The following is a 24,644-nucleotide window of genomic DNA, read 5'->3' on the forward strand; positions in this document are numbered from 1 at the left end:
CCAGCGCCGTGAGGGGACGGTGGGGAATATTGGTGTGCTGGGCTGCTGAAGCTTTTCTTTCACAGCGTTATTTTTGACCAGAAGTTGGCTTAATGATCCGTTCTAAACATAATTTCACCTCTGGTTCCCCCTCGTTAGCTATGACCACGCAGGACGCTCAACCAAACATCAGGAAAATATACAATAACATTGCAATGAAATTACAGTTTGAATTGGGTCATAACTCCAGTAACACGTACACTCCGAGTTCCTCCCTCTAACACACTTAAGAAGTCGGCAGTTTATTGCTCTCATATTTATTCTTAAATCTGATAAGTGTGCATAATTAAAAGCGTTACAAAAATCAGCATTTGTACTTCGGGAAGATTAAACTGCCCAGCGGGAGGCTCAGTCTCTCCCGACCAGGTGTGTCTCCTGGGGCCTGTCAATGCGGAAGAGCAGCTCGGCAGGCTGGAAGTACCCCAGGTACTGCACACTGTCCGGGCTGGTGTCCTGGTGGTAGTGCCCTCCTTCTCCGTGGTGGCTGAAACAGTGGGTGTGCTCCACACGCAGATCAAAGCCCTGTCACCAGAGAAAGAAAGGTCGATCAACAAGGCATGCACGTGAACAGCATTTAAAAGTCTTTCAATTTTAAACTCTTGCCCCTTCTCCTGTCAGCAGATGCCCTGCTAAAAAGTTTTTCTCCATCTTTCCTAAAAGTCTCCTTTTAGGTACTGGAAGGCTGCAGTAAGGTCTTCCTGGAGCCTTCTCTTCTCCACGGTAACCTCCAGCTCTCTCAGTCTGTCTTCATAGGAGAGGTGCTCCAGCCCTTTGATCATTTTCATGACCCTCCTCTGGACCCACGCCAACAGGTCCACATCTTTCTAGGGGCCTCTGGGCTGGATGCAGCGGTCCAGACGGGGTCTCATAAGGGAGAGAATCACATCCCTTGACCTGGCCATGCTTTGTTTGATGCGGTCCAGGAATTTTCTGGGCTACAAGAATATACTGATGAACAGCGCACATCAGTTTATTCTGGCAAGATGCACACAATTTATCTGTAAGCCAAAAACTGCCCCGTCATGACGCAATAAACTCACACCCTTGAACATATTTAAGCCTACAGTATGTCTCATTTAACTCTGGAAAAATGTTTTTATATTACTTATGACTGCACTGTTATTTATAAAATAGTCATTTTCATCTATGGTTTTCTGCTTACCTTTAAATAAATAGTTTTCCTCATGATAAGCATCTCCATGGGTTTTGAAACTAGATTAGTTTTATTACTGAATTATTTGCTGTTGAATTTAGTGCTTGTGAAAGATGCTAGATAACTTTCCAGCGTAAGGCTTTGCAGACTTGAATTTCCATCAGCAACAAGACACATGCTTTCATGTATTTCAACACAGCATTAGCAGAGAGAGTTCTTATGAAAGCGAACTACGTAAACACACACAGTTCAACCAGCTTCCATGCTCTTGGCATTTCTTCCAGCATGGCCAGCAGTGAATGCAAACTGTGCTGTTGGATTTGGAATGCAAACTCTTGCACACTTGCAATTGGAACTGAATCATTAAGTTCCACCACTATGAACAACAACTAGGTTTCAGAACAGATTGACCTAGATTCAATTCAAACAAGTCACAGAAACAAGAAACTTCTATTTCATTACACCACCTCTGGAAGAGTCTAACACAATACTTACACATTCCTGTTCTTAAAAGGAAGATCACAGCTAAGACAAAATTCATTACAAGTCTCAGTTTACACTTAAAAATGAAAAAGGAGACTCACCGGATCTCTGGAAACTATTACTGGCTGACAAATCAGTGGAGCCTTCATTTCAAAGAATTTGAGCCAGTTATTCACATCCTCATCAGTATTCAGGGGACAGGTAGAAAATTCTGGAGGCTACAGCAAAAAAGAAAGCTTTATAAGTAAAGGAAGACACTTGCATCAAGATATTTTTTCTTTAGCAACTTTCTTTCACTTTTCCCCTTCCCACTATTCTGTTCATTTTACTTCTCGATGAAAAGAAGCTCACCAGTGCCCATCACTGTGTTTCTGCCAGAAATAGAAGTGACTAGAATATTGCTTCTTTCATAGCACAGGTAGTAGAAGAACTACTGAAGTGAAGATTCTCCTGCTCCTGGTACATTTTAGAAGCTCAGTTATTTTCAAAGGAGTCTAATGCTTCTTGTAAATATCATCTCAGTTCACATATTTCATTTCAATTCATTTTACAATAGCTCTCCAATTCTTTAGCTGCCCAAGGATTTCAAGAGATGATGGTATTAAGGCCAAGTAAAACAGCATCACTAGTTTTGTAACACCGATTTTGTAATGTCAGCTCCTTGCTTTAATACAGTGCTTATCCTAATAGTTTATGCATACATTTAACAATACAAAACAAAGTCAAGGCACTAAGATGTTACACCCTGATTTATAATTCTATTTTCAGGAGGACATAGAAAGTTACATGAATTGAGAACAACGTACCATAATGTGAATCTTTGCTTTCCCCTTCTGAATGATAAATGTACCACCCATCCCAACTGGCTTTTCTCCATAGTGTTTCTCTAAAGTTTGTCTCAGGCAGGAAACAAAGTTAAGTTCCCCAGTTCTTCCATTGGCTTTCACTTCAATGACCTGGAAAATAAAGTTAATTGGTCACTGCTGTCTCCTGCTGCAACAGTCTGCAAAGGTCTGTAAAAGCTGTTCTGAAATTCTCTCAAGCTGATAACCCAAAATTACCTTCTGAAAATGCAATTCCCTGCAAGTGCTACTCTTTCTAGTACCTGAGCAACTCTCTTTTCCTGACTTCTGTTCAGTGCTAGCTTTGCCTGTGAAGGGTGCTGGGCAGCAAGAGATTTACTCAATACATGAGACAGTGATATGAGCAACCCCTTTCTGTCTATCAGCTGGCTTCCACTCTGTTGTCAAGAAACTACTGGTACCAGAGAAGACTTTTCAGTTTCCATGCAATAGTCAGTTTTTGACTGCTCTGCCAACACGTCTTTGTGCTGGCTGTGTCAGGGGCAGCACTTCTACAAAAAGCTAGACAAGTGCCCACATCTGATTTACACAAGTACATCACACAACCATTACCTTAAATCACTGCAAGTTTGGAGTGGATTTGGGTGAATGATTTTGATGATGGAAAGGTTTTATTAAGCTAATACTTATGCCTCAAAAATTCAAATGCCTCTCGGTCTCCACCAATTCTTCCCCTTGTTCACTGGCATCAGTTCCTTACGGTTGCATGTTTTTCTCATGGAATTACAACTTTACTGTTACCACAGAAAACACATAGTAGAACATTAAATCATGAGTTTCCCTTCAGTCACAAAGCTCTGCAAACAAGTCACCTTTGATCCAAGTACACACCTTACCAGGTTGGCCCTCACTGGCATAAAGATTGGCCAACAGTCCAAACTCACAGTCAGTATATTTACTGCTGTACTTCTCAAGCAGGCACCCTTTGTCTGCAGGATTTATCTGAGCAACATAGCTCCCATTTACAGCAGGCTTTTTTTCACTCTTAGTTTGAACAATAGGGATAAGCTGAGAAAAAGAACATATAAGAGTTAAGTGAGTCAATTAGAACACGTAAGAGTGAGTTAAATGAACTGAATTCACTTAAACACTGTTTAAGCTTTGCATCATGAACCCAAGAAATAATCCTCTTCATCACATAGCTCTGTCTCTCAGGATAAAAAATAAACAAAAAAAAAAAAAGAGGGAAAAAAAGTGTCTGAGGTCCAATTCAAGTACTGAAATTCTATGTAATACTTTGACAGTGTACAGTAACAACCACTATAATAGTGGCCCAAATTTAATGTTGAGATGGGCTATCTCACCTGCCAATAAATCCATTAAAAGGAGATGGCAAGACCAGAGGTTTATGCCTGAAATAACTCTGATTACCCAGTCTCCATAGGCAGTAGTTTTTATCTCCTGCCTCTCTTACAGTTCACCATGTTGTATATGGCATTTTTAAAATTTACAGTGGTAAAGTCATCCAAGAGGGCAAAATACAGGGAGTATTTTAAAGGTATTTACCAGTAAGTTTGAAAAGATTTTGTAAATCTTGGAGTTAAAACCTCTGGTCAGGTCTTTGTCAATTAGTTTCAAAAAAATCATGTTTCTTGCATGCTCCAAGGCAACCACATGCTTCCCGAAGAATTACAAGTTAAAAATTAATCTTTATTATCTCAGTAGTGTGCACCTCAGTGGATGGCCCTCATCTGAATTCCTTCTAATGTGTTTTATGTGCTTGTGGCATGAAAAGTGTTTATTAAGTATTTTGTGGTAAATGGGAAATACCCTGTATGACACTGCTCTATTATTATACTCCCACGAATTCATGGAGAACCATTGCACTTATTTACTGACCTCAGCATTTACTCCAAGAATCTTAGATGAAACAGCTCCAGCTCCAAGAATGAATGCTCCAGGCAGCTCTATGTCTTTTGCAACTGTATTTAGATCGTAAACCTGCAAAATAGAAACAACTCTTCCATCCCTGGAAGTGTCCAAGGCTAGGCTGGTTGGGGCCCTAAGCAACCTGATCTAGTGGGTGACATTCCTGCTCATAGCAGGGGAGGTTGGAATTAGATGATCTTTAAGGTTCCTTCCAACCCAAGCCTTTCTATGATTCTATGATTTTACTGTGGTGCTCTGAGCTGGAATTGTCATTCTGTTCACTGTAATCTCTGGATGCATTTAATTCACAACACCCTCATTAATATTTTGGATGATTAGGCTGAACACAGTTTCTGAACACAACAAACCATTTGGTAATAACAAATTTGGTAGATGTCCATTTGTCTTCTGACAGGTGAATTTTGCCTGTATGTTCCTCTGTCATTATACTGAAAAACTGAATTATTGTTCTTGTTGAAATTTCCATGGAAAAAATGGAAGGAAATATCATATAGAGACAGATTGAATGAAGTGTCAGCAAGAAGGCATGATATTCTTGGAAAAGTAGGGTAATGCAAATCCAGTGTTGGCCTGAAAACACAAATACAGCCAGGTTTTACAAAGAAGCGTGGCTGTCACTTGAAATTGCAGGTATGAAACAAGCCATATACAAATATACAGACGTGTCCCTTGTTCAGTAGTTCCTTCCATGGTTCCTGTCACAGATGGTATGTTTCTAAAACTAACTTGTATTTGAGAACAGAAGATGAACCATCAACCACCATACGCTATTTTTGCTACAATGTGTAAGATGTTGTCACATAGTCTATGTTTAATACACATCAGAATCAATCTCGTAAAACACTGAGAAGTCCCTTTCACAAGAGGAATCTTATAGTACCTCTTAGTTGTTAGTTTTGTTTATATTTCAACAAGATACTGCTTTTATTTTGACATTAAACCCCACAGTTACAGGAAAAACTCACTTTTTCTTTCTGTACGAGAGGTATGAGATAAGGAACACCTCCCACATCTGCTATCCTAGGCTTTCCACAGATTCCTGGAAGAATACAGCCAGTTAGCTTGGTAAAATATTTTTTCCTACTAATGCTAAATGAGCATGCAGTCTAAACCACCAAAGAACTGGTTCCTCAAACTTCTAAATACTTAAAGTGTTGCACTATTAAGAAGTCCAAGCCCTAAAATGATTCACAGTAGGATTCAGTGCCATGCAACCTATTGTAAAATTAACATTCTCTAAGCACAAAGAAATTAGTAGAGTGGGCAACACCTTCCATTTGCCAGTTCTCCACTACACAGTGGATATCTCTGCTGGGGCTCCCTTTGCAAAGCTGGAAGCTCTCTGAGTTTCAGGACAATTCATCCCACTTACTTGGCCATGTATTTTAAGAAGGGATGAATCACCTTCTGGAAGTGTTTCTTTCACTACACTGATGCCAGAGGGAACTCAGATGAGTAGCACAGTTGACATGTCTGTCTTCCAGACAGCTAATTCAAAGAAGATGAATCCCATTCAGAGTAAGATAGTTTCACTTCACTGACATATATGAATGGCAGGAATTTAAAAATTAATGGAAGCACAACACCTTAGGTTCAGATAGTGATTGGCATGGATCTAAAAAATTTCCCCATCTGGAAGAAAACAACTTAATTTCAAAACCTTTTCAGTACACTAAATAAATCTTATGAAAAAAGTGGGTATTGCAGTGATAGATTAAGAAAAAAAAATTATGACAAGTACTTAGCAATGACTTGTCCTTGTTCATACTACAAAGCAAATCCAGAGATATAAAATTTAGCTTTCCTCTCATGTATATTCTTTATCTGAAAAACAATTTAAACTCTCCCAATGTCTTCAGAAGATCAAAACCAAGCAGAATTAGGTAAAAAGAACAGGAGAAGACTTAGTGGAAGAAGGGAATGCTAGGTTACCTTTAGCAGGAAATTTGAAGGGCTCCTGAGTTAAATCAGGACAGTCTACAACAGAGACTTGAGCGTCGGCAAAGTTCTCTTTAAGCCCTTTCTGCAAAACTGTAATAAAGAATAATGGCAAAGTTATTGACGATGAAGAATTACCAAGAGTTTGTTTGACAAGTTTCTAGCAACTATAAATATGTCTGTTTAGATTTATTTCAGCAAGATACATTACTTCTGTTTACCCTAAGTAACTCCATTGATTTAATTGTCTGTAGACACTTGTTTCATGCATCAGAGCTTCAGAGAAGAGCAAAAGTTTGTTCAGATAATTGTTGTCTGCCACATCAATTAATTTAAAGTACTTTAAAAACATTTTCATTGAAATATAATAACTGACTGCTCCTAGTAGCACTAGGAGCAACACAATGTGAAGTAATATGGGTAAACTTAAATCACATTCAGCAGTGGGTTTGTTTCAAAGAGCAGACAATTATGATCACAGTCAAATATGATGCAAGAGCAAAGGAGGAAGCAAGTTTTAGATGAAGTGACAATCAGTTCTTCAAATACATTAACCAGACTGTTTGTATTAGCTTGATTATAAGCTCAAACCGTCTCTGCTGTCTGGAAATTTCTGCTGCCACAGCATACTGCCTATTGGGTTTATGCTCTTGTGGAGATTTTCTGGCAAGTGCCACTGTCAGTACAAGACAGATAATGAATGGTGCTGGTGATAATGAACCAAATCTGAAATTTTGGTTTTGCTTCATATCAATGGTTTTTAGGCTCAGAACCTGCAAAGTCACTCAAACAACAGGGAGGATTAGGTGAGTGCACTGTTCGGAAACAACTTCCAAACCTAAATTGAGTGTAGGATTGTCTTTACATACACTGCTTCAAATATTATGTCAAAAGGTCCAGGTTCTTTAATACCTGGGGATCTGCTTTGACAGATTTCTCAAACTAAAGAACACAAGATCAAGTCTGTTCTCAAATCAGGCAATTCCTTATTTGCTCAGAAGACTTTCCTGAGCCTTTGTTTCGTCCAATTAGGATTTCAGCCATACCTTACTTCTCAAGAGCAGATTTACAAAGCTGTTGACCAAAAGGGTCAGTAGAAGTACCTGGCACATTTCTAAATACATCTCAGTACCTTCTGGTAAGTGGACAAGGACAATAAAAGGGCATTCCTCAAATTATACCCAACAGCTGAATAGCAACAAAATTCACAGCTTACAGGAGGTCTTCAGGAGGGAAAAATGGAAAATTCTGCTTTATGATGAAATTTTTCTGCTACTCTTTTGAGCTGTTCTACTGCAAGTACATGGTGTTTTCAGGTGACGTGAGCTCACAGGTCTACAGCAGCTGTGTCCTACTGCCCTAGTCTGACTGAGTGAGAAAAGCACTGAGAACCACCCAGGGTAATCCTGGGATCATACTTTCTCAATGCATGGAAACGTCAAACTGACACAGATTTGGGGAAGTGGCAAACTGAACTTGAGGGTCAATCTGAAAGATAAAAACCTTTAGTAGACCTGCTGCAGGGGAGAGACTACCTTTCTACTAGTGCAAGGAAAGAAGCTCATGAGCAACTGGATTGGACCCTTCCAACTTCAACCATTCTGTTACTCAGAGCACATTTTGGGAAGGCTTTGGAAAGAAACATATTAAAGAAGATGTTTCCTGCAGCCCTGTTCTAAGGCAATCACCAAAAGAGGAGCCAACTATGTTCAAGAGAGAGGATCTGCCATGCTACACTGCATCTTACCAGCTGTGTTTTGAGTAGTCCTGAAAAAGAAAGAAATCCTGGAGGGTAGAGAGCAGATGATCCTGTATCCGTAGAGAAGTTTGCTCTGTAGCTGTCAAAATTTCACAACCCGTGCACAAATTTGCAAATGCAGCAGACAGTTTTAAAGGGTTTGAGAGCCTGTCTGTGTGCTTAAATATCATGGGGGCTTGGGGGAGGAGTCATTGCTCGCGCTACGAAAATCAGAGCATATAGAAAAATAGTGATGTTCTTTACGTCTCAGTGTGTTAAGAGCAGGAATTCTCCATGTACTGCCTGTAGAAAGGTTTTGGTATGAGCTTTAATGTAAGTTTGAAGAGTACATTATAAGTTTGTAAAAAAGTACACACTGCATAACTTACCCCCAGCAAGCTCCTCCAGACTTGGAACGTGAAAAGCAAACCTTTCGACTTTGGCCATTTCTTAACTGGTGCTGATTTCTTGAGGTAAGAAATTAAAGTACAGCACACTGTAGGAGCAACTGATCTGCCAACAAGGATAACAGTTTAACAATTAAAACAGTCTCCTTTCAATAGAGGAATTATTTTTCAATTTCACTCAAGAACGCAAAGACAATAGTAGAACTGTAGTTCTGCCATCAGGAAAGACTAATGGCTTCAATAGTAACATTAAAGTTTTGAAAGACATGTCTGTCAGATCTATAGCTGGCTCAGAACATTACACATGCTAGTCCCCAAGCTTGCAATTGGGTGTAGGCAACACATCCTATGCTGAATTCAGTTCAAGGGACAGGTCAGGAGATCTGTGTGTCCTTTGTAAGCCTGGAATCACAATTTGGTTTTGAAAGAAAACTGGGCTTTTCTGACATGTTAGCTGCCTCCTCAGGCCTTCCCAACCTTAATATTTACTTTGCCAGCGTTGGCTACAGTGGACTTTCAACCCCAGCTATGATATGGTCTCCAATTGATTCTGGGCATGCGTTTTCCCTTCCAGGGGGAAAAGGCAAGAATCAAAATAGAGATAAACAGCAGCAAGTTCTGTGGTATGAGCCTCTGTATGGGTACTGAGCTTGTAACAAAAAGTTTTGTTTGAACATAAGTTTAAGAATGCTTTCACAAATGAACCGTACTTCAGTCAGCCTTGCAACAGCAAAGTGAGTAACTAGGGCAAACCACCAGCTCAGGGCAGAAACAGCTGATTGTACACTACCTAAAAATCAGCTATAGCAATTATTAACTCCTTAGGCACATGCTTGTTGTGCACAGCAAAAAAAAAACCAAACCAACAAAATGAATCCCACTTATCCAGATGTCAGGTGTTGGAGGAAAATGCCAAAATCCTAACTACATTCCCAGACATGGCAGAACCTTTGTTAGGAAGGACTACAGTGTGAGCTAGCTGTTTATGTATAGTTCTAGCTTCTATTTTTAAAAAATCCCACCTTTTATGACTGTCAAAAATTGTAACTGTCCTTATACAATCAGCCTCTTAAGCCTGCATAAAGGAAAAAAAAAAAAAAAAGACAGTGGGGGAAAAAAAGAAATAAGAAGAGTGGGGAGATTATAGGAGTCACCTAACTGAAGTCTTTGAGACAACGTTCAGCCACCCCAAATTACTGCTGTAGCAAGCAGCAGAGAAAAGAAGAAAGACTGCAACCTGTAGTTGATCTTGTCCATATCCACGGGTGACTCCCCCCTCCTCAGGCTGCAAAGGAGAAAGTAACAGAGGAGAAAGGCTGGATTTGGTGTCTCTGGTAAAAGCCTTTGGTCAGATGGAGCGAATCACATCCCAAGGCTTTTAGTGTGCACCAAGAAAGGGAGTAATTAGCCAGAGAAAAAAGTGACAAGATGGCTTTGGCAGCATTGTTTTAGATGATCCTCATCCCCTCAGGAACCTCTTGCCACATCCAGAAGGAGGCTGTGCCAGCACTCAACACACTGGTTGCCCTGAGACTGAGAAGACAACCTAGAACTGTTGTTGTGCAAAAGGCAGAGGCAAGACTTGGACACAATTCAAATAAATAGGCTCAGATATAACACCTAGACCATCACCTGCTGTGTAATGGACAGTAGTGAGCTCCCTGCAATCAAGAAAGGAAGGAAAGACTGTGAAAAAGCTTGATGTACCGTAGTCAAACCCGATCTGATTGCTAGAAAGTTGGCCTTACCACGAAAGACACAAAAGGCTAGATCCGTGAGCCAGCACTGCAAGAATTCACAGGGGAGTGAATTGTGTGGTGTGGGACAGGGTGAACCTGAAAGGAGACAACAGCAGACAATTAAGATCCATCACAGAGGGGTGCACTGTCATTGAATTGCCACAGAAGACTTTCAAAGAAAGTGCAACAAGAACGGAGAGAACAAGCATGTAAAGACTGAAAGTTTACCTTTGAAGCAGGAAGAAAGCATCAGAGAGAGTAGTTAAGTGTCTGGAGACTGCAGATGGAATGTGAACCATTATATTAATGATGGGGGGGGGTCTGTTATCATAACCTGAATTAAAAGTAGTTTGGAGGGTTGAAGCCAAAAGGGAGAGGTTATAGGCAGGCTAGAGAAGAGTCAGGGAGGGGGACTGATGGGGGCAGAAAGAGAAAAAACTGAAGATGTCAGTCAATGAGAGAGGAGAAACTCAGCATGACACCAAGAGGAGCAAAACATCTGTAGATGCAGAGGACGTATTGCTCGGCTGGAGCGATGCGAGGAGACCCCGCACGGGACAGAGGAAGGCTGCGGGACAGCAGAGGGCTGCTTGAGCGGCTGGGATTTGGGAAGGGACGGGACACGGCGGGACAGGAACAGGCGTGGAAGGCGAGGCTGGGGTCCTTAGGGAGAGAGAGCATCCCGGCAGGCAAAGGCAGCGAGGAGCTCTGGAGCAAGGAAGCACTAAAGCTGGCAGCACGCTTGGCACGGTTGCGAGAGGAAGTAAAGGGTTGCTCAGGCTGGAGCCGCCAGCTCGGAGAAGCCTGGAGAGAAACAGGACAGCAGTAACGACAGCCTCTCACCGAGCGGGAAGCCGGGACGTCCTGGGCGAGCCGGGTGGAAGGACCCGGGAACTGCCCGATCCCTGCTCCGCAGAGACCGCACGTACCTGCCCCACCGTCCGGACTCGGCTGGCTCGCTCGGCTCACCCCACCCCGGTCCGGGGACCGCCCACCCTGCTGCCACCCCTGGCATCCCTCCCTTCGCTCCTCCCTTCGCTTCCCGCTCCTCCTTCGCTTCCCGCTCCTCCTTCGCTTCCCGCTCCTCCTTCGCTTCCCGCTCCTCCTTCGCTTCCCGCTCCTCCTTCGCTTCCCGCTCCTCCTTCGCTTCCCGCTCCTCCTCCCTCCCGTCGGCCCGCGCGCCTCTCGCGAGCTCCCGGCGCTATTTAAGCCGCGGGGCGGCCATATTGCGCTCTTTGCGCTGGGGCAGCGGCGGAGCAGGAGGTGGGTTGTGTAGCGGCGCATCCGCCGCCATCCGCGGTGCCGGTACCCGGGCATCAAGGGAACCGGGGCGGGGTCACAGTCCCGGCGGTGTTCAGCCGTCCTCCGAGAACTGGGGCGTGTGGCGGCGGTGTGCGAGGGGCCACGGCGTGTCCTCGGCCGTGGCGACCTGGTGGGGGCCCGCATTCAAAATGCCTTCCCGCAGCCCCGACCCTGGCGCGATGCCGGCGGCCGAGCCTGGCGAGGGGCCGAGCGGTGTACCTGGCGCCTTTCAGCCTGAGGTTGTTCTGGGAGGAGACACTGTGACTCTGTGAAACAGTAAGTTTAGATGTTGGTTTTTCTCCCTAGGGGCTCTGCGTGCTCTACCAGCTGTCCAGGACGGAGCTGCAGGAGAGGCCGCAAAGGATGCTGAGCTGCGATCTGTGAGTACCAGCCACAGCTTGTGTGGTCGGAGTGACATTTCTGCCTGTGTCCTGGCTCTGGTATTGGGCTGATCTGTCTCTCTGTTATGTTTGTCAGGCCTGTTAGCAGTATGCCCTTGTAAGGCATAGTGTGGCTGGGGCATAGGTGCAGGTTGCTGTCCATAATTACCTTTCATAGCATAAAAGAGTCGTTTAGGTTTAAAAAGGTGTTTAAAATCATCTAGGCATTAACCTACTATTGACGAGTCCAGGACAAAACCATAGTTTCAAAGCACTGGATTTACACGTGTACGTTTACACCATTCCACTTCGGGGATGGTGACTCAACCACTTCCCTGCATAGCCTGTTCCAATGATATAAACCTCCCCAGTGCAACCTGATGCCATTTTCTCTTGTCCTTAAGAGACCAACCCCTACCTGGCTGCAGCCTTCTTTCAGGCAGTTGTAGAGAGTGAGAAGGTTCCCCCGAGCCTCCTTTTCTCCAGGCTAACATCACCAGCTCCTTCAGCTGCTCCTCGTAAGACTTGTGCTTCAGATCCTTCAGATCTGTTGCCCTTCTCTGGACACATACCAGCATCTTAGTGTCTGTCTTGCAGTGAGTGGCACAGAACTGGACACAGGATTCAAGGTGCAGCTTCACCAGTGCCAAATACCGTGAGACAGTCGCTGCCCCGGTCCTGCTGGCTACACTGTTGCTGATACAGGCCAGGATGCCATTGGCCACCTGGGCACACTGCTGGCTCATGTTCAGCTGCTGTTGACAGCACCCCCAGGTCCTTTTCTGTGGGGCAGTTTTCCAGCACTTCCTGGGGTGGTTGTGACCTAGCACTTAGCCTTGTTGAACCTCATACAGTTGGCCTCAGCCCATAGATGGCAGCCTGTCTAGATCCTTTGGAAATCCTTCCTGCCCAACTTGGTGTCATCTGCAAACTGACTGAGGGTGCACTTGGTCCCCAGTCTTGAGCCTTGGGAAACTCCACTGGTGACCAAAAGTGCTGTAAAAATTCTTTCTGAGCTAAATGCTATGAATATCCCGAAATAAGTGGCTGTGATTTAACTGTTACTTTTTAATCTATTTGCTCGTGGTTCATAGGAAAATCTATGTTGAAGTTTGCTCAGCATTGGTCTTTTAAGTTTACCCTGTGAGACTGGAGTAGTGGAAAGCTTGTTACCTCATTAACATATAGTTTTCTTTATTTTCTTTAATTCTCATTGATTTTTAGGGCAAATTGAAATATGACTGATCAAGATGAGCCTCAGGCTTCTGGCTCTGATTACCATGGTGCCCAAGGTCTGATACATGGTCATCAGGAGCCATCCAAGGAGTATACATGGCAGACAAATACAAGAAAGGAGTGTTCACAGTCAAGGCAGAAGAATGCTGCTCCTGGGGAGTTTTCGAATCATCTTAACAGTATATGTGAATCATCAGCTGCTTCAGCTGAGGTTTTACTTATCAGCAGTGATTCAGAAATGTGAGTTTTTACCTCTAGTTTAGAATTTTTTACTGTGAAGAACCTGTCTCAGATATCATAGAAGTAAACATTCTTTTGAAAGTGAATACTCTTCTTTTTCAGTGATGTCTGTGTTGCTCGTGGCAGTGAGTGCCGTCCTGAGTGCTCCATTGCACCTTCAAAGCAAAAAAGGAGGTGTCAGTCTTCAAGGCAACAAGCTGAATCTGTTGCAGAAGTGCCTGACAATGAAAGCTTGTCAGATTCTTCTCTGTCTCCCCAAAGTCCAATGAAATCATCGGAAGTTTCCAAGCAGCAGAAGTCAAAACTCAATTTGAAAGCCATTTTTGCCTATCACTTCAGGGGAAAGAAGTTTAAAGCCGCCGCACACCGAAAATACAAAGCTGGCTCAGGGAAGAAAAGGAAGAAAAAGAAAAAATGTGAGGGCACAAGGATGCCCACAGGGAGGCCACCACTGACAGCCTCACCTCAGGAGCAAAAGAGGAGGCTGCTGGACAGAGGTTTTCAGTTCCCTTTTGTCGAAAAACATTATGGGGAGAAACATATTCCCTTAAAGATGGTTCTTGGCTATGAGGTAAGTCTTCTGATTTGTGAGATAAGTATTACTGTTTTAGTAAGTTGGCTGTGTTGTGCTTCTACCTGATGTGCTTGAATAGAACAATTAAAAAACCAGATTTTATTTCTATTAAACAAGACATCTGATGTTGTCCAATACCCTTTAAGGCAAACAGAGAAAGAACATATATCAGTGTCAGTGTAATATTACAAATTCAGTTCATAACATAAATGCTTTTAGTGGTGTTTATAAGATCTTACCTGATAAATTTTTATTTTCAGCAAGCAGCTGCAAAGGGATATTTCAAGTACATTGAAGTGCTTAAATATGAAGAACATCTTAAAAAAGCTTTAAAAGCCCTTCAGGCTGGTGAAGACTTAGAAAAAGAATGTGTGGTGTTACGGAAGCACAAATACCTAGATGATGAAGGCCCCATTTCTCCTATTCAGGAGACGAAGTAAGTTGATCTTTATATTTTTACATGTTATAAGACTTTTATTTTTAACTAAAATATAAATGTGTGTGTACAGGTAGGTGCATGACACCCCGCACTGCCCTCAGCCAGTTTGCTGGTATGGGTAGGGTTTCAACACTTAGTCACAAATCCAAAAAAAGCATGGCACAGGGTGCTGTGAAGAGAGCTGACTGACTCCAGACCAGTACAGTCTGCTACTCTTCACAGTTCAGGAATTCAGGAGGTAGTACAGTTGCTTGTAGTAGCATGTGATTTTTGTGTGATTTTAGGGAGTCCTTTCTATCTTCAGAGAAAATCTGTGGATGAGAGCGGAATTAAGTTCATAACTGGTGTTTCGTGGCACTATCGAGAAACTTCAGTTACAATATTGAGAAGAAAGCTGTGTACCCTTATTAGCTGAGGCTTATCCTCTTATGGTCTTGCTTGTGATTATATTCTACTTCCTTTCCAACTTGCTGGCTTTCTAGCCTGTGGCAGTGTAATGCAAATTATCTTAATACTGCTGTTGATATCTGCTACTAAATCTTTGTTCTGCTCCTAAGCACTCCTTCTGTCCAACTAGTGTTACTAGTTAGGATGTCATTCTGCTGTCAAAAACTATCATTTGAGAATGACCTTATGTAGAAGTATCTTAAACCTACAAGCTACCTACCTACAAGCTGTAGCACTTTAGAAGGCTCTAAGAGAAAACAGGGCTTGTAGTAGGAAAATAATTTACACATTTTGAGCTACTATCAAAGTACGGAGTTTGATTTGAATTTTTTATATTTCAGTGATGATGAGGACAGCTTGAATTCTGATAATAAAGAACAATATGATGCCAGAGTAGTGGTAAGTAATACTTCAGAAACTCTCTAACCTTTCTCTGCTAAACCTAAGGACTTAGTAGATAATAATGTTTTCAGTACTTAGTTCTTGAGCTTAGATCCAGAGTTAACAGCGTGATACCCGTGAATCTCGATCTGTAATGGAGAAGGGGGTTATTTTGAGAGTCCACACTCTCTTAAATAACATGCTGGAATGTATAGGAATTCTGCAGTTCTCTCAAGAGTTAATGAAGTTTGCAAATTCACTATTTACTTGTATTTTAAGAATCTCAAAACCCAACTTGTCTTCCATTTTCTTAGGAGAACAGCTCATTCATTATAAGCAGCACAATTCCCAGTAAGAAAAAATCAAAACCAGAAACAAAACATGCAAAATCAACTGAAGTGATTGAAATAGAGGATGACGAAGACAGTGCTGAGGAGAACTCCTTGCCTGTGCAAGGTTCACCTCTGTGAACAGCAGATGGGACAAATGAGGTGTCAGTGGTCGTTTTTCATGGCCTGCTTCCTTTAAAGCATTGGTCTGAAGTCAATGTTGAGCTATCCACCAGGCTACCCAGTCACATCTGGTGTAATGTGAGTATATTGGGCTTGTGTCTGATGCAGTTACAAAGCAAGTATAATCTGTTGTTTTGTTAAGCTTTTAAGTATGTTCTGTGCTATTCTCTATCAGGAATATAATATCCTTGGTTCAATGGCTGATAATCTTGCTGAAGTTCTGGCTTCTGCAACTTGACCTCTGTTAACCAGTGGATCATAGAATTTATGTAATTAAACAGGCAGACAAGGTCCAAATACCATAACATAGCAGCAGCACAGTATAGAACAGTATGCAGTTGCATGCATACACCTATATGCTCAAGTTAAAAGGGCAGTTTAAATGCCTTTCTTCGGTTTTCATAGCTGACTTCTTTGTGAATGGTCTGTGGATTAGAGGTGCAGATTTGAAATACTTAGAGTTGAAAGGCTGAAGACAGAATTGAAGCTTAATGCAAATAAGTACCAACAACAAAAATGCCGAAGTGGTTGGTCAACTTCAGCAGAAGTCTATTGCAAAATATGGTTAATGCATTCAGATAATCATAAAATCGATTTTTTATGATTGAGGTTGTCTATTCCATGTGGAATACCTTTTCAGGAAACTAATTCTCTGCTCCTGAACTAATACAATAATCTGAATTTGTAAGTTATCTTAAAAATAACTGTAGCAGTGTAGTGAATCTTGGGTTAAAAATTCTTTTTCCCCTCTTGCCCTCTGCTATCCAGAATGGGTTCTGATGTGAACATGACTTAGCAGAAGATAAAAGCTCTTCATAATGACAGTTCTTAACAGGCATTGCCCCAGCGGAAAATAACTTTCTCTAAGGTGTTTTAGTCAGTAGGAAACCTGACCAGTAAGTGTTTAGAAATGGTCTGAATACAGCCAAGTCCTACTGTGTGTCATGGTAGCTGAAAATATAAAAAAAAAATTTAAAAAATTTCCTTGTCAATAAAGAAGATTTAGAGACCAAACAGTCATCTGCCTGCCTCAGATGCTCTTAACCAAATTGCTGTCAGCAACTAACAGCTGTTCAGCAGGTAGAAGTAGTCTGTGCTGAACAAGGATGTTGTCCAGGAAAGGTTTTATCTACTGGTTTAATGGTAGTCTGAGGTGATTGGCAGTAGGTGCTCAGTATTGAGAGCAAGTCAAGCTGGATTATTTACGTGCTTGAACTAAGATACCAAACCTTTGTGAAGGAAGTTTCCCAATCACAACTTGGTGGTTCTAGGACTGAAAAATTACTCTTCAGTATTTGAAGATCACATTTAATAATAGTCCATAATTAATGGCCAGGTGTAACTCTTTTAGGCATCTACCTGAGAAATACTCAATGGCTTGAAAGACTCAATCCTGGATCTAGGAGTGGGGTTCTTGCTTGGTAAGGCATAGTGAAGGGAGTATGTGGAGTCCTGCTCATTCTGCAGTTCATGTGATGAATTTTGTTGTTCAACTGCTGAGTGACTCAGAAATGAACTAAATTTCAATTCTGATTAGAACTGGATAAGTACACGTGCAGATCAACTTATTACAACTGTTACATTGATTGCTGAAACCTAGCTTTGACTTGACTTGACCGTATATGACAGTTCTTATTACTTTGCTTTTTCTTCTAGTTTATATTGCTTTTGGAGGATGAAATACCAGTCAGTTTTCTTGCTGCACGAGGTAAGCTGTTGGTTTCAGTTTTGTTTCCTTCAGGTAGCTTTTTTTGCTGTACTCCACAAGAGGTTTTGAAAAAACAGTGCTCTATACTTGAAGTGGATGCATTACAGTGCTTCACAGCTGCGCAGCTTTTGTGTGTGAAGGTTCCAAGGTCTAGAGTTCAGTCCCACATCTCTTTCACCAGTCTGACCATAATTCGCCTATAGCCTCTTTGAATGAAAACAAAAACTTGAGTTGTTGAATATCTGTTAAGTGCAGTTTTTGTTAGAAGTTTTGTATTGAAATACTTTGTTTTTACCTGATGTTGCGTGCTGCAGGGCAACTTTGTCTGGTTTGGACAGTGCTACCTGGGATTTTCTCTGCTGAAGATGTTGAGGAACTACTGTACACTTAGCCTCATCGTGGTGCCTCACACACACTTTCTGTACCAGGGCGTATCATACAGTTGCAGCTTCTGATGGCTTCCCTGTGGTAAAATTCCATCTTAAATCATGTCCCATGCAAGAACAGGAGGGACAGCAGAGAGGAGCTGGTAGTCTTGCATGTACATAGCTGTGAAAGCTTCTTACTGTAGGATGTTATCAAGTTTGTGTGGCTTCAGGACAGTGTAGGAAATAGCATGGAAGAAAGCACCATTTAGGTTACTGCATAGGAAAACACCTGTAACATGGGAAGCGCTGAGCTAAAGGTGATCAAGTAATGAAACCGTACAAGAACATTCTTCAGTAAGAGGATAAAGAGGATAGGAACAGGGCGTCTTACTTGGCCAGTGATGTAGTTAGGAGTACTGCACTGTTTAACACAGCATAGGTTGTTCTTGGGATGGCATGTCTGATGCTGAACACCTTGCCACAGTTACTTTTTGTTTCAACCTACCCGTCTCTAGTATGAGAAAACACAGTAGTAGTGGAAGGTGACAGTTTTTAACAGTAACTACAGTGAATTGGGAAATAGCTTCACATGCTGTTTCAAAGATAGTAAAAGATGAATGCATTCAGTCTGTTCTAGCACTTGATCAGGTTTTGTCTGTTTCTGTAGACAAAAACCTGGAACCTAGTGCTTAGAAAAAACCCTTCTTTTGCAACCCACAGCTGATGAACGTATTAGTTGTGTTACTTATATGAAGGGACAATATTTGCATGAACTCCACTGGTCAATCTCAGGCATGAGTTTAATGTACCAGATTTGTAGAAGTGTAGGTAGCTCAGTTGTATCTCTTTCTTTGCAGATGAGAACACCAATGCTGCAGCAGTGGGCAGATTTAATTTTTTGGGGAGCATTTGATTTATTATGGCTGTTTGCTGGCCCGCTGATTCACAAATCTGTCAGTTCAGTGAATTTCTGTTCAACATGGGAGTGAAAGAGGTAAGCTTTGAATTCCATTTGAGCTTCATTGTATGAGTATTGGACTTCTTCAGACATGCTGTTTCCACAGCACGTTAATCAGACTAATTTGTGCACTGGATGGTATCTGCACCCAGCAGTGTCTTCCTGATGGAGTGTTCAAAAAGCAGTGCTACAGTATTTCAACAGCTGGCATCGTTGGTTTTCATGCAGATGTGCTTGTTAAACTTGGTATTTCTGTTGAAACAAGTAGATTTAGTGTTTCCAAACTGGGAGGCTTGTCAAATACATTCAAAAACTGTTAAACTGTTATGGGATGAATATATAGTTAAAAAAGTGACATTTTTCCAAACTATTTCTTCTTTAAGGGACATTCCTGTGATGTCTGGAATGAAGTGGAAGGCCTCTACTTAAGCGTAAGTATTAAGGAAATAGTTGGCTTTTTCCTTGGTGGAGGTAGTTGGACGAGGATCATAAAAGCTCAAGTCTTAGGTTTTTGGCTGCCTTTTTCTGAAGAAAAAAAAAAGAGGCATTTTATTTTGAGACATAAATCCAAGTAGCAGGTGACCACTAAACAGGTTTCTTTCGCAGTTAACTGGCTAGGCTTAAGAAACAGTCTATTCCACAGGCATTATGGAGTTGTTTTGCCTCGTTCTTCAGCAAATAGGCACAACCTACTGTGTGTCTGAATTGAAAAACGTGGCTAGAAGAGTGACAGGTTATGCTTTCCTCACTGTAAAGTTAATTGCAGTGGTGACAATGAGACCTGTAACAGTTTACTCTGTGGGACAGTTCTGCAAACGTACTTAATGCAGCTACTGTAAAATCTAACAATTTACTTGTTTCGATGTGCTTGAATTCTGCATCCTACCTACTAAAGGAAGTAGAATTAGCAGGTAGAGGAAGAATACTTGCAGTGAAGAATTCTTGTACGTGGTTTATTAGAGTGTATTTTTAAGATGTCTTAAAATGGTGTACGTGTTTTCTTTGTGAGGTAACTCCCTTAGTTGTACCTTCTGTGCCATAGTGCTCCAGTTTCTTAAATTGCAGATAGACCTTGTTGGTAGTTGTGTGGTATACTGGACCATGGCTTTGATTTCAGTTGAAATGCTTTGTTTTGTCATTAGCATTCAGGCAGTGTAACAGGACCACAGTCTATTTGCTTCATTTTAAGTATAAGAGTACTCAAGTCCGAATAAATTACTGAAATACTGAAGAATCTTGGCCATATTGATCAGATGCAACAATTCACTTTGTTCTAGGACGTCCACGTGGTAGTCCAGTCTGAACTACCATCTTGGTAAGTGTGTGTGACTGGTTTTTAACACTTGCCTGTTGCAGGTCAGCTGCCTGTCTTTCACTTGATAAGCTGGTTGTAGTGCTGTTCTTTTCTTACTGAGAAAATGCAGTGTTTTAGAAAATATGAGTTTATCTAACCCCAAACTTGAGAATGCTGTGAGAAAATTGTTGTGATGATTGGCAAAATGTTCAACTGCTCTGAAGAGAGTGAGTGAGAATGGCCTTTCTGAACAAATTACTACACGAATGTCCTTTCTACATCACTTTATTTTTACATGAAAATGTCTTGTCTCAGTGAGGAAAGATCATGACTGTGACTTTCTTTTAAAAATAAACAGGTAATTAAAAGGAGCTGTCAAATAGCATAATATTCAGACACTATAGTTGCTTCCAAATAGAAACTCTCAGTAATGCTTGTGGTAGTTAGAACCACTTAAGTACTAAGTGCTGTCGTAGGTTCTGCTGGTTTGTAGGAACATCATGCTGGTTTGTAACATTACTTTGCTTTTTCAGGAGGCATGTATTTAGAGAAAATAACAGAAGAAATGCAGGATGCCATTTCACAGCAATCTGAAGCTTTCTCTAGGGTTAGTATGACATTTGAAGTTTTGCATGTACCTTAATGACTGAAGAACTCTGGTGGCTGGAAGTCCTATCAAACCTAGTTTACTGTTTTGTTAGGGTTTCAGGAACTGGTTTCAACACTGCATTACTGTAGCATTCACTCTCTTAGGGGAACAATTTATTGTAACTTTGATTTGCCTAAAAAGCATTCATACAAATTTCTCATTCAGAAAGGAGGTGATCAGGTTAACTGCTTAAACTGATAGTTTTGCTTGGACAAGTGAGTTGCACTTCACAGTAGATTTATAAGGAGGATTCTCTACATATTTGTAGTTAACTGCCTTTGATGTTTGCTTTTCAGGTAACTCTCAGTGTTAAAACTTGCTAATATGAAGGAGTTACTTCATCTTCTCCAGGTGCCAGCTGTTGAAATCATTTACTCTCCTTCTTCCCCAAAATATCTTGAAACGACTTAAAAAAGACACTTAGCAGGATATATACCAGATACATTTCCAATCTGCTTGATTTGTATCTGTCATGTTAATATATAGTACAAGGAATGCTGAGGTCTATCCCGATAGGATCTTCTCTGTAGGTTCGTGTCGTTGGAAATGCCTCACAGAATAAACTTGTGGTTTCGCTTTACCCATTGAACTACCTGTTAGCTCTGTGGGATAAAACTGCAAGACATCTTCATGTAGCATCCTAGGAACTGTAATAATGCACCGTGTTCTCCTTTAGGTGTCCTGTGACATGCTTTGATAGAAATGAAAAAAATTATTCAAGTGGAAAAGCTTGGTAAGAGTCAAAATATAGTGTTCTGGGACTTCAGGTGCAACTAATGTACTAAATTACACAGGCTGAACTTATTCTTCACCTAGGTTTTAGTGTAGATACCTGACTTATAACACTATTTTTTGCTGCTTGACTGTTCTGGATGGCTTGAAACAGTCAATTCCCCCTTCAGTCATGGAGTAATTATTCTTGTAGTGGCTGTAGGCAAGAAGAGACAGCACTGTGGTGTCTGTCTTGAAGTAACTTACTGCGTTTGTTTTATGTCAAGAGATGCTCCACAGTTTCACACTGAGCAGCTGCTGTTCAGGTGAAAGGAGCATTAGGTGAAATTCATGGAGTCTGTTTTCCCTCTCCAGTTGCATGGCAGCTTTTGTGAAATGACAAGTACCTCTTATTCCCAGACACTAACTGGTGCATGGAAGAAGGCTGAATGTTAAAATGAGCTGTTCATGGATGGAGAACTGCAGCTGTTTCTCTGTATGGCACTTCCACCCAGCTGCATTCTCCTGATGAGGTGTGCAAAAAGCTGTGCTACAGCAGTGCAGTGTTTGGCATCACTGGTTTTCGTTCAGCTGTGTCTGTTAAACCTGGTATTTTTTCTGAAACAGTCTTTGACCTCTTCAGTGATTTGAGTGTAGTTGCTTTCTATTTTCATGTTCCAGTGTGAGAGCTGAGTATTGGCCTCTGAACTCAGCAAGTGCATTCAGTTTCTTCTTTCTAACAGGTGCTTTAGGATACTGAACGAAGTGAACCTCCCTGTATTAAAAAGATGAGCTGTGGAAGATAAAAGCAACCTGTTTTACAGGTAAGCAGTAAGTTACTACTATCACACTACACAGTTTGTGTGCTAAATTAGTGTGATTCTAGGACATTTAAACTTAAACTGTTTTAGAAAGAAGTATAAAAATGGTTGTCTAGTAGCAGAGATTACTGGATGGTGATTGCTCCAGATTTTGGCAGTATCTGAGCAGTCACTTGTCTGTGAGTCATTATTGTGTGTGTATATAATGGCTGTCACAGTTGTGCAGTGGTTTGTAGTACTAGTGTCTTTGCTGTTGGTTGTGAGGAATCAAGTACATCTCCTCTGTACTTTAAAATTTTAAAAGATTTTAGGCTTGTTGGTACACAACTTGGCTTTAATGTTGGCAGGATTAATTGGTCCATCACTGGAAAGGATGGGCAGAGTGAAGTCGTGGTACGGGTGGTGAGAGGAGTGTCTGGTCATTACCAAGGCTGCTGGGATGTTACTGTTTCTGGTGAGCTGTGGACATGACCGTAAAGCAAATCCATCAGACTCTTGTATTGCCATAGGATGTGGCACCAAGGCTGCTGGGAATAAAGCTTCAATGTAGGTCACAGACACAATGTTCCCTTTGCTGTTAGGAGGAAGTTGCTGCTGAGGTGTAGGTATGGGGTTGGTATCCTTGGGTGCCTCCGAAGTTCTAGGTGGAACCTTTGTAGATTGGACTCCAGAGCTGCTCTTGAGAAAGCAGTGCTTTTGAACAGAAGCAAAAAAAAAGGAGACTAAGGCTGCTCCATACAATTTATATCCAACTTGTGCGTTGTTAACTCTTCCCTTACACTAACCAAACCTGACTCTTTAACTTCCAGTGTCTGCTACCAAGTTGCTGCATGTCAGAGGGATGAGAAACTCCACCTGAGTGCTACCAAAGTGAGTGTGAAGGTAAGAGCACTTACCAAAATGGTTGGTACTATAAGGAGATTCAAGGTCACTTCAAAGAGGGTTTGCATGGCTGAAAAACCAGCAGCTCTTAACGCGGTGACCGCAAATTGAAATCCTCTGCAGGATGCCGTGGACACGTAGTGTGTGCTATGGTCTATTTATGAGGAGATACACCTTATGTCCTTAAGCCTTTTGAGGTGAAAAAGGATGTTAATCTTCTGCCCTTAGGTTTTTGTGATGCTGATGAAGAGGAAAGGCTGCTCAGTTTCATTCTGAAACCAGCTGACATTTGTAGCACAGAAAGTTGAAGCTGGAGAACAAAAGGGTTGTGGGATGAGCAGTCTTGTAGCCCAGTTGCTGCTTGTGTGTCAAGAGGAGGGCGACTGAGCTGGTGAAGGGTCTAGAGCACGAGTTCATTTTGGAGCAGCTGAGGGAGCTGGAGATATTGAGGCTGGAGAAGAAGTGGTTCAGGGAGGACCTTCTTGCTGTTACCTGTAGTGTGGTGGGGGTCAGTCTGCCATTTAAGAAGCTGTGGGATGAGAAGAAATGTCAAGTTGTGCCGGGGACATTTAGACTGGATAGTGGGAAAATGGCTTTTTTTTGGAGTAAAAGTGATAATAGATTTTTTTTTTTCTCTCTCAGGCTCTGGTGATACTGCTGAAAGTCTGCTGCAGTGAGCTACACAGCTGTTCCAAATGGAGAAAGATCTTACCTAAAGTGTTAATTGCAGTTATTTGGCATGAAAAGTAGTGCATATTGTGACTTGCCTCTTGCCCTCCTGTGAGATATGAAGGTGCCTTTGTGTGATGTTAGAAAAGACCCAGCTGAGTATATTGTGTTGTAATTTGACTGAAAATAACTTGATCAGGTGTTTTCCTTAACTTCCCTGTCACTGAATTCTCACTGTACTGAAGCCCTGGATAGGTATTTTTTCTGTACAGAATGTCACAGCATTTAAATAAAACTGTCTCTGAGCTGCAGCCTGGGATTATTTCCTGTTGCTACATTGTGGCTTTCAAAGAAGGGTGAGAAAATCCTCACCGATGATCTCCTGAGCCTTGGTCTCTTCCCTTCTGATCATATTCTCAGAAAGGAGCTAGAATATTGCAGAACTGCCCTGGTGAAGCTGAGACCATATACCTGCTGTACTGCTCATTATTTGCACTGCAAACAGCCTCCACTTACCTCCGTGGCATAACAAACTGATTCTGGCTTAGGCTTTTTACTTATGCAGGAGGTAACAATTGTTTAGCTACTCCAGTACATGGAACTGCACCAGACTCAAAGAAATCAGTGAAAGGACCTGTACAGTGTAATTAATTGTACATCCAAACTAAGCTAAGCTTTCTGGTGGAACAGGTCCAGAGGAGCCCATAAAAGTCACTGGATGGGAGCATCTCTTCTGTTAAAACAGGCTGAGAGAATTGGGGTTCAGCCTGGAGAACAGAAGTCTCCAGGGAGACCTTTATAGCACCTTCATCATTGCCAGGGG

General features: G+C 41.8%; 2 protein-coding genes and 8 non-coding genes across 14 annotated transcripts; 9 read left to right on the plus strand and 1 right to left on the minus strand.

Annotated features, from left to right (window-relative positions):
• Window positions 1–280: 280 nt before the first annotated feature.
• On the minus strand, window positions 281–11,275 carry C2H11orf54 (chromosome 2 C11orf54 homolog). 3 transcript variants are annotated; one of them, XM_032678745.1, is made up of 11 exons: window positions 11,180–11,275; window positions 10,260–10,346; window positions 9,534–9,586; window positions 8,494–8,617; window positions 6,361–6,459; window positions 5,394–5,467; window positions 4,378–4,479; window positions 3,370–3,546; window positions 2,482–2,631; window positions 1,777–1,893; window positions 281–561 (listed from the first exon to the last, which is right to left on the minus strand). In XM_032678745.1, exons 4-11 carry the CDS (start codon window positions 8,549–8,551, stop codon window positions 388–390), a joined length of 951 nt encoding a protein of 316 aa, XP_032534636.1. In that variant the 5' UTR covers window positions 8,552–8,617; window positions 9,534–9,586; window positions 10,260–10,346; window positions 11,180–11,275; the 3' UTR covers window positions 281–387. The 3 variants fall into 3 exon arrangements, with proteins under 3 accessions (XP_032534636.1, XP_032534635.1, XP_032534633.1); XM_032678744.1 differs by lacking the exon at window positions 9,534–9,586 and having other exon boundaries at window positions 11,180–11,274; XM_032678742.1 differs by lacking the exon at window positions 9,534–9,586 and having other exon boundaries at window positions 11,094–11,230.
• Window positions 11,276–11,465: 190 nt separating this feature from the next.
• Window positions 11,466–24,132, plus strand: TAF1D (TATA-box binding protein associated factor, RNA polymerase I subunit D). 3 transcript variants are annotated; one of them, XM_032680311.1, is made up of 15 exons: window positions 11,466–11,513; window positions 11,859–11,932; window positions 13,157–13,408; window positions 13,511–13,979; window positions 14,243–14,418; window positions 15,210–15,267; window positions 15,564–15,839; window positions 17,418–17,469; window positions 18,695–18,831; window positions 19,179–19,226; window positions 20,073–20,110; window positions 20,623–21,471; window positions 22,193–22,273; window positions 23,080–23,152; window positions 23,795–24,132. In XM_032680311.1, exons 3-7 carry the CDS (start codon window positions 13,170–13,172, stop codon window positions 15,717–15,719), a joined length of 1,098 nt encoding a protein of 365 aa, XP_032536202.1. In that variant the 5' UTR covers window positions 11,466–11,513; window positions 11,859–11,932; window positions 13,157–13,169; the 3' UTR covers window positions 15,720–15,839; window positions 17,418–17,469; window positions 18,695–18,831; window positions 19,179–19,226; window positions 20,073–20,110; window positions 20,623–21,471; window positions 22,193–22,273; window positions 23,080–23,152; window positions 23,795–24,132. The 3 variants fall into 3 exon arrangements, with proteins under 3 accessions (XP_032536202.1, XP_032536201.1, XP_032536204.1); XM_032680310.1 differs by having other exon boundaries at window positions 20,623–20,696; XM_032680313.1 differs by lacking the exons at window positions 20,073–20,110; window positions 20,623–21,471; window positions 22,193–22,273; window positions 23,080–23,152; window positions 23,795–24,132 and adding an exon at window positions 19,938–20,066.
• LOC116783552 lies at window positions 17,228–17,299 on the plus strand. The gene has a single exon (XR_004355748.1). It is a non-coding gene; the product is annotated as a small nucleolar RNA SNORD5 (small nucleolar RNA).
• LOC116783548 lies at window positions 18,473–18,599 on the plus strand. The gene has a single exon (XR_004355744.1). It is a non-coding gene; the product is annotated as a small nucleolar RNA SNORA40 (small nucleolar RNA).
• Window positions 18,923–19,061, plus strand: LOC116783538. Its single transcript, XR_004355735.1, has one exon. It is a non-coding gene; the product is annotated as a small nucleolar RNA SNORA8 (small nucleolar RNA).
• On the plus strand, window positions 19,456–19,587 carry LOC116783542. Its single transcript, XR_004355739.1, has one exon. It is a non-coding gene; the product is annotated as a small nucleolar RNA SNORA1 (small nucleolar RNA).
• Window positions 20,273–20,345, plus strand: LOC116783537. The gene has a single exon (XR_004355734.1). It is a non-coding gene; the product is annotated as a small nucleolar RNA Z40 (small nucleolar RNA).
• On the plus strand, window positions 21,235–21,366 carry LOC116783545. Its single transcript, XR_004355741.1, has one exon. It is a non-coding gene; the product is annotated as a small nucleolar RNA SNORA18 (small nucleolar RNA).
• LOC116783540 lies at window positions 21,940–22,078 on the plus strand. Its single transcript, XR_004355737.1, has one exon. It is a non-coding gene; the product is annotated as a small nucleolar RNA SNORA8 (small nucleolar RNA).
• LOC116783541 lies at window positions 23,196–23,325 on the plus strand. Its single transcript, XR_004355738.1, has one exon. It is a non-coding gene; the product is annotated as a small nucleolar RNA SNORA25 (small nucleolar RNA).
• Window positions 24,133–24,644: the final 512 nt, after the last annotated feature.

This window comes from Chiroxiphia lanceolata, chromosome 2 (genome assembly GCF_009829145.1).
Source record: "Chiroxiphia lanceolata isolate bChiLan1 chromosome 2, bChiLan1.pri, whole genome shotgun sequence".
Taxonomy (NCBI): domain Eukaryota; kingdom Metazoa; phylum Chordata; class Aves; order Passeriformes; family Pipridae; genus Chiroxiphia; species Chiroxiphia lanceolata.